Source organism: Cricetulus griseus, chromosome X (assembly GCF_003668045.3).
Source record: "Cricetulus griseus strain 17A/GY chromosome X, alternate assembly CriGri-PICRH-1.0, whole genome shotgun sequence".
NCBI classification, from domain to species: Eukaryota; Metazoa; Chordata; class Mammalia; order Rodentia; family Cricetidae; genus Cricetulus; species Cricetulus griseus.
In genome coordinates, this window is record NC_048604.1 from 54,209,615 (window position 1) to 54,217,590 (window position 7,976).

The 7,976-nt window shown below is 44.2% G+C and overlaps 1 protein-coding gene across 1 annotated transcript; it reads right to left on the reverse strand.

The window, feature by feature from the left end:
• Positions 1–4,277: 4,277 nt before the first annotated feature.
• LOC113837694 (MLV-related proviral Env polyprotein-like) lies at positions 4,278–5,979 on the reverse strand. The gene is made up of 2 exons (XM_027432943.1): positions 5,931–5,979; positions 4,278–5,848 (listed from the first exon to the last, which is right to left on the reverse strand). The coding sequence occupies exons 1-2, from the start codon at positions 5,977–5,979 to the stop codon at positions 4,278–4,280; spliced, it is 1,620 nt and encodes a 539-aa protein (XP_027288744.1).
• Positions 5,980–7,976: the final 1,997 nt, after the last annotated feature.

Genomic DNA, 7,976 nt, shown 5'->3' on the forward strand with positions numbered 1-7,976 from the left:
TGTGCTCATCATTAGAAGATAGGAATTCATAATTCTCTTACTGTTGTTAGGCATTTGTATTTAATTTGCATACTCCAATAACAGGAAAGTTCTAATACCAGAACAGAATTCAAATGGAAGGAAAATATAGTGTTTAATGAAAGACTAAATGAGGATATGACTCCCTTATGTATGGTTAAGGGTGAGGTTTGTTGTAGATATGGGGGAGGGAACAACCAGATTCATGTGAAAGAGTCCAGACTGAAACCAGACCAGGAGAGGATGTCAGTGGAGAGAGAGAAAGAAGAAAGGGGCAAGCAGGCCAAAAGAGACCCAGGAGTGAAATTAAACAAGGATCAGAGAAAGCATACAACCTAAATGGCTGAGGTTACAAAGTGGGCTGTCCCCATCAAATCTCTCCCTTCAGGACTCAAGGAACCACTCTAAAGAGGATTCAGAAAGTCTGAGATCCAGAAGGTATGGATAGCAGCAGGAGTACGGGATTCTAAATCAACTGAGAAAAGTTCATATGAACTCAGAGTCTGAAGCAGCATGCACAGGGATGACATGGGTCTATACAACTTCCTCTACATATATATTATAGCTTTCACTTTAGTGTTTCATGAGACTTCTGACTATGAGACACAGTGTGTCTCTAACTTTTATGCCTTCTCTTGAGGTTTTTTTCTTATATTGGTGTGCCTTCAATTAGATACGATAGTTTCTGCTTCATCTTACTATACTTTATTTTGTTGTGTTTGGGTATTCTCTTAGAAGCCTGTTCTTTTCTAATAAGAGACAGAAAGGGAATAGATCCAGATGGAAGGTGGGGAAGAACTGTGGGGAGTAGAGGATGAGAGAACCTGTAATTAAGATATATGAGAAAAGAATTGATTTTCAAATAAAGTGTTGGGGTGGCAGAGGATACCATTTAGACTGATAAACAAAATTATTGTGCTATAAATGATAATGTTTTCTAAATTTTGTTTTGACCATTTGAGGCATGTGAGATCATGCCATAAAATTGTGAAAAATCTTCCAACAATTTCTCATTTTCACATGAGTGAAAGTCTGAACAAGATTCTTTGCATTCTGATCCCCTTCAATTTTAAATATGTTTGTTCACTCAACTCTTACTGGGTTCTTTTCATTTCTTTCACCAGCTTTCCAAAGCTGATATACTTTTTGGAAATGCTATTCTCTCAGATAACCATAAAACTCTCTTTCTTGCCTCCTGGTCTTCTTTCTAATGGTATTATCTCACAAGTTTTCACTCACTGTACTACAATTAAACACCCAATACCAGTTTACTCTTTCATTTTGCTTTTACACACTTACATTTTCTATTAGACTTTATAACGCACATCCACACATACACATACAAACACACATGCATTTACAGAGAGAGTTTATATTATTTTCTTCAAGTATGTAATCTCCACAAAGACATGTTTTCTGGTCTAATTTTAAAAATAAAGTAGAAGCTCATATGTTTTTTTGATTCAGTGAATCAGGAGAAAAATATATAGGAAAATATTTCTATTTCTCTAGAAACTATTACTTCCAATATTGCTTTCAGTGAAATATGTTCTTTTTAACTGTCCAGTATTTATTTTGACATAGCTTTGTTTATAAATCCTTAAAAGGAAACATGATGTTAATATGCATTTTTCATTGGTGAGCAAATGAGAATGTCAGTATAAAGAGAAAGGTAACATCATAAACAAAAGTATATGTGAAACTCAAAATATAAATAGCATTTCAGTGTTCACTGATAAGATACAAAATTACGAGAACTAAAAGTTAAAGTATAGAAGCGCTTCCTTTCTAATTATATAAAAATAAGTTTGAAAACTGAAGATCATTGAATTGTAAATGAAACTTCCAGGAAAATACATGCATATTTGGGGAAGGACAGATAATATAAAGGGATGAACTAAAAAATAATAGAGGTCATGTCATCTGATCCAAGATCAATTATTTTTATTGCTATAATATCTAATGTAGAATTTATATGAAATATTTACTTAGCAGTACAGCATTAGCTGAAAAGGACTGGTAAGTAAAGTAAATAATTAATTCATAATCACTTTTAACAAAAGCAAAGTTTTAGTCATTTGACCAATAGAGAACCCCTCAATATAGAATAATAGGTATCACAGCCAGGCTGGAAAAGGTTAGAGGATTTTGTTGTTGTTGTTCTAACTTTGTCTACATTTTTATAATCAACACATCCCATTCTGCCTTTGAAAACCACACCACTCACTATCACTAACATTTGCTAAAACAAAGGTTGTAAAGAAAGAAATTGTATGAGTAAAAAGGGATTATCTGTAGCACATGAATGAGTATATCACATGCTATTAAAAGTGAGTAAGTAACTTAATTTGTAATAACATTTTTTTCTTTTTTAAAATAAATTTTATTTAAATTAGAAAAAAAATCTTACTTTACATATGATTTCCAGTTCCCTCTACTTCCCATCCGCCCATGCCTCCCACTGATGCCCCATATGCTCCCCAGGGAGGGTGAGACCTTCCATGAGGGATCATTAAAGTCTGTCAAATCATTTGGGGCATGGCCTAGGCCATCCTCTGTGTATCTAGGCTAAGGAGTCTATTCTTGCATTAGGGATACATCCTGCTTCCACTGCCAGAGGCCCCATAGACTTCACAGTCCTCCTAGCTGACATCCACATTTAGCAGGGATGGTTTGTTCCAGACCGATGTCTTCAGGACTGTGAACGGAGCCAGCCATACAGTCCAGGGTCCGATTCTGAGTGGAGTTGTATGGACTAGGGAAGTTTAATTACCCAACGAAGCTAATGATGAGGCAGGAAACACCGTATCATCTCAGGAGGGCTCCCAGCTGATGCCTAGCAGCCAAGGTTTATTGAGAAGTCCATTTATATAGTCCTCCAAGGGCAGGGACAACATCAGGAAGCATAATATATATTTAGCTAACATCAAGTGATTCTATTACCTAAACAACTCTTGGCCAGTCCTCACCAGGCTGGGCCTACTCAAGGCTTAAGCTATAGAGATGCAAATTAGGAGGCATATTACCCTGAGGCCATGGTTAACAATAGCATCCCTACTGGCAGTTAACAATACAATGGTGAACCAGAGCTTTCAGGTGCCCCTGTTTACAGGAGCTAGAGACTGGGCCCCAAAATATTCCATAACAGAATTATTCGGTCCCCCACACTGGTTTAGTCCTATGTTGGTTCCCCAAAATCAGTCTGGGGTCCATGAGCTCACCTTTGTTGAGGTCACCTGCTTCTGTGGGTTTCTTCTGCCTCGTCTTGACACATTTGCTCATCACTCCTCCCTCTCTGCAACTGGATTCCAGTTCAGTTCAGTGTTTAGCTGTGGGTGTCTGCTTCTACTTCCACCAGCTGTTGGATGAAGGCTCTAGGATGGCATTTAAGGTAGTCATAATTCTCATTATAAGGGTAGCCTCTACACTATTGCTTACAATCCTAGCTGGGGTCATCCTCATGGATCTCTGTACAATTCGCTGGTGCCAGATTTCTCTTTAAACCTATAATGGCTACTTCTATTGATGTGTCTCATTTCTTGCTCTCCAATTAATACTCTGTTGATCTTGCTGATTCCTCATGTTCTCATCCACACCCCTCTTCTCTCCTCTTTCTCCTACCTCCCTCCTCCCCATGCTTCCATTTTGTTCAGGAACTCTTGTCCCTTTCCCCTTCACCATGGCACCATGTGTGTGTTTCTGATGGTCCTCCTTGCTTCCTAGCCTCTCTGTAGGTGTGGATTGCTTTTTCATGATAAAACTTTGTTATCCTGAAAGACCCCCGGAGAGGTTCTTTCGTGGAAGAAGACCCACACCCAGGAATCAGCGAAACCACGAACTTTGGATGTAAGAACAAGAGGATTTATTAATAACACGGATATCCGGGGCTTAGCTTCTGTTTTGCCAAGCCCCGAGCCCCGGAAGGAGGGTCCTTTTATAAGGGAAAACAGGCATAGTACAGAAGCGAAAAGCATCAAATCAGCATTTTCTCAAGGTTTAATAGCCAGGCGAAATGGCCTTATCTCCTGCCGGTCCAGATGGCTGGCCTTGGGACCGAGCGATCCGGCGGGGGTTGGCCTTGCGTGGGGCGGGGAGTGAGAGCCAGCAGCTGCAGAGATCAAAAGGTGCTAAGGAGGGAAGTGCTAAGGAGGGAAAGATGTATTCGCGCGCCCCGCCAGCTGCCGACCAGAGTAGAAAGGCTACAGCCCGGGGGTGGGGGTCTTTCATCCCCCATTTCTCTTGTTACTGAATGGAATCTTTCATTCAGAGGTCTCTGGATATTCTGGATCTATCTGCTTTAGCTGGTGGTATTGTTGAGTTAAAACTAAGGTTTGTATGGCAGATAATCGTTCTCTAATGAATTGAGTTATCTTGTTCAGAATGCAGGGACCAAGTATAAGGATTAATAATAGAATAATCAGAGGTCCCATGAGAGTAGATACCAGAGTAGTGATCCAGGGGGACTTAGTGAACCATCCTTCGAACCATCCTTGTTGAGACTCAAATAGCTGTTGCCTCTGTTTTAGCCTTTCCCTAAGTTTGGCCATGCTATCCCTTACTATTCCTGTATGATCTGCATAAAAGCAGCATTCTTCCTTGAGGGCAGCACATAGCCCCCCTTCCTGTAAAAATAATAAATCTAATCCTCGTCTGTTCTGCAGGACCACCTCAGAGAGTGATGTTAAGGATTTTTCGAGTGCACTGACTGACTCTTCCAGTACCTGGATGTCCGTGTGCATGGCTTGTTGTAGAAGCTTAAAATGATTAATTCCCTGTAGGGCAACGGTTCCGGTCCCTATGCCGGCTGCTATGCCCCCCACTGTTATTCCTCCTAATAATAGGGCCACGGTAAGGGATATTGGCTCCCTCTTATATCGGGTTGATTTCCCTAGTACGCTGTAAACATATTCAGGTTGGTGGTATGTGACTTTGGGCCAAAGTTCTATCAATATACAAAAATCAATGGTGGTGTTGAGAACAGTGGTAGAGACACAGGGAGTCAACCCAGTACTGCAAGCCCAATAAGTTCCATAAGGGGCAACAAGGTATCGGCTGTCCTGAGATAATGGCTCTACTTGGTTACATAATTCTTGATGTGAGGGAGGGATCCTGCCTATGCATAGCCCCTTTCCTGAGACCTCAGATATTGTGAGCTTGTGCTGCATAGCAGCTCCACAACTGGTAGGTGCTGAGGTCTGGTTGGAGTAGTTGCCCAGTATTGCCACGCCTTCATAATATGGGGGCCGGGAAACTAGGCATAACCAGCATTCCTGAGTCTTGTTGGGGTCTGAAAAATTTAAGGCTTGGTAAACTCCTTGGATTAATTGTAATAATCTATCTCCGGTACCTGGAGGGTCTCTGGTTAACTCGATGTTTAGGGCGTCCGGGGTGGGGGAGAAGATGACAGCATCTGGGGTAGGAGTGATAGCTTTAGGAACGGTAGGGGGTTCAGGGACTTGGAATTGGGTTGGGGCCCTCTGGTCCGCTATTACTGTGTTTGGCCCGACTGATTGTTGGCTTAGGGGAGTGATTTGTCTGTACAGGGAGAATAAGGTCACCGGATCTTTCCCTGCTCGGTGCAGCCGGAGTCCCCAGACTTTAGGACTATCCCAAGTAGTCCTTTTTCCAGCATCTGTGAACCTTAGGATGAGAGGGTTGCATTTTCCTCCGGGGGTGGCGCCTTGAAAACCTCCCCCTCCGGCACTATCATAACAGGGTCCGCAGGCTCTTTGCCCACATCTCCATGGTCCTTTCCCTGCGTACCCTGGGATCTCCCTCCGTTTGAGAGTGATGAAATCCCAAGAGGAAGAGGGTTTCCAGTAAGCCTCCCCTGTGGTTTCACATCCCCAGCTTGCACAGTACCCTTCCTGTGGCCCCCCGCAGTCATGAGTTGGTCTATGGCCAGGACAAACATAAAAATCCTTGCTTCTTGTCCCTATCCTTCCCCCAGGGTGGTGGCATCCGTACCCTGGGAATGGTTCCTGGTCAGAGGGATCCCAATCAGACCCTACTAAGTCACATAGGTCGACATAGAGAGGAGGGAACCCATCATGTAGAGTCCCTATATAAGTGCTGAGGTTGGCTATTTCCCCGGTCCCTAGATTGGCTATTTTCCAGGTGATATTATAAACCCTGTGGGGGTTAGTTGCTACATGGGGGGTAAACAGACAACCAATCAACAGGAGGGTGTACGAGAGAGTCTTATCTTTAAAGGATTTTGAGTGCGGTGTGCGGTCCATTCTGATGTAGTGGCTGAATCGGTGGGTCGGGCTGGCTTTACATGTGAAGCATGTATCCAAGCGGCAATGCCGTCTACTTTGAGTGCGGTGGGAGTGGTAAGCAAAACGATGTAGGGTCCCTTCCAGTGGGGTTCAAGGTTCTTGGCCTGGTGACGCCGGACCCAAACGGTGTCCCCGATCTGGTAGGAATGGGGGATGGTGGGATGGTCCCTCTGGTCTTTATAAGCTTGAGCAAGGGGTTTCCAAATCTCCCGTTGTACTAATTGTAGTGCCTGTAAATGAGCTTGGAGAGAAGGGGAGTTAGCAAAATCTGAGACATCTTGATCAAGAAAGTTAATGATAGGAGTAGGTACTCCATGCAGGATTTCAAAAGGTGTGAGCCCATGTGGCCCAGGGGTGTTGCGAGCACGATAGAGGGCTAGGGGGAGTAGGAGGACCCAGTCTCTAGTGCCAGTTGCAAGCGACAATTTTGTTAAAGTCTCCTTGATTGTTCTATTCATCCTTTCTACCTGTCCTGAACTTTGGGGTCTATAAGCACAATGTAATTTCCAATCAATCCCCAACAAGGTGGCCACTGACTGACTTATCTGGGAGGTGAAGGCGGGCCCATTATCTGTTCCCAGTACCTGAGGCATCCCATAACGTGGAAAGATTTCTTCAAGCAATTTCTTAGTAACGATCTTGGCTGTTTCATGTTTAGTAGGAAAGGCTTCAACCCATCCTGAAAAGGTGTCTACAAAAACTAATAGATACTTGTATCCATATTTACCTGGTTTAATCTCAGTGAAATCTATCTCCCAATGTGTTCCGGGCCGGTAGCCTCTGACCCGGTTCCCAGGAGGAAGCTTCAGTCTGGATGCGTTGACTCGGGCGCACGCATCACATTGTTCAGTTACCTGTTTTAAAATGTCATTCTTCCCCAAAAGGAAATTGAATTCCTCTTCTCGTTCGAGGAGCTCCCGCATCTTCTTGGAGCTCAGATGTGTCATCTTATGTAAAAATGTCACTAGGTACTTGGTTACCCGGTAGGGGATGACAGTCTTTCCTTCATAAGTCCAATCCCCGTTTGGTTCCTTTGTGGCTCCCAATTTCTCTAGGGTTTGGATGTCTCTTTGTTCATAGTCCCATGAGGGGGAGGGACGGTCGTTGGTGGGCTCCAGAGCCAGGAGGCTAGTGGTGTCTGTGGTCAGGGCCGCCTCTCGGGCAGCCAAGTCTGCCCTCCGATTGCCCCTGGCTTCAAGAGAATCCCCTTTTTGATGTCCGGGGCAATGTATGATACTTAAGGCGGAGGGCAGATGAAGAGCTCTTAGGAGAGCGAGGATTTCCTCCTTATTCTTAATGTCTTTCCCTTCGGAGGTAAGCAGCCCCCTCCGTCTGTAAATTTCTCCATGTATATGGGCAGTGGCAAAGGCATAACGACTGTCTGTGTACACGGTGAGCCTCTTACCTTCTGCCAATTTTAGAGCCTGCGTGAGGGCAATGAGCTCTGCCCTCTGCGCAGAGGTTCCGGGAGGGAGTGCCTGAGCCCAGACAACCTGATTCTCTGTGGTGACTGCTGCGCCCGCCCTTCGTTTTCCTTGATGCAAAAAGCTGCTTCCATCCGTGAACCAGATGTGGTCCGGGCTGGGTAGAGGCTGGTCAGTCAGGTCGGGTCTCGCCCCATGGGCCTCAGCCAGTACCTGTAAGCAATTATGAGCCTCTGGCTCCCCTGGGAGAGGG

Excerpts from the sequence above, each read along its gene's own strand:
- LOC113837694 (XM_027432943.1), bottom strand. The coding sequence starts at position 5,979 with ATGCCACCACCCTGGGGGAAGGATAGGGACAAGAAGCAAGGATTTTTA. Across the intron at positions 5,849-5,930 it reads CAAGAAGCAAGGATTTTTAT|GGGAGGCTTACTGGAAACCC; the intron begins GTTTGTCCTGGC and ends GTGAAACCACAG.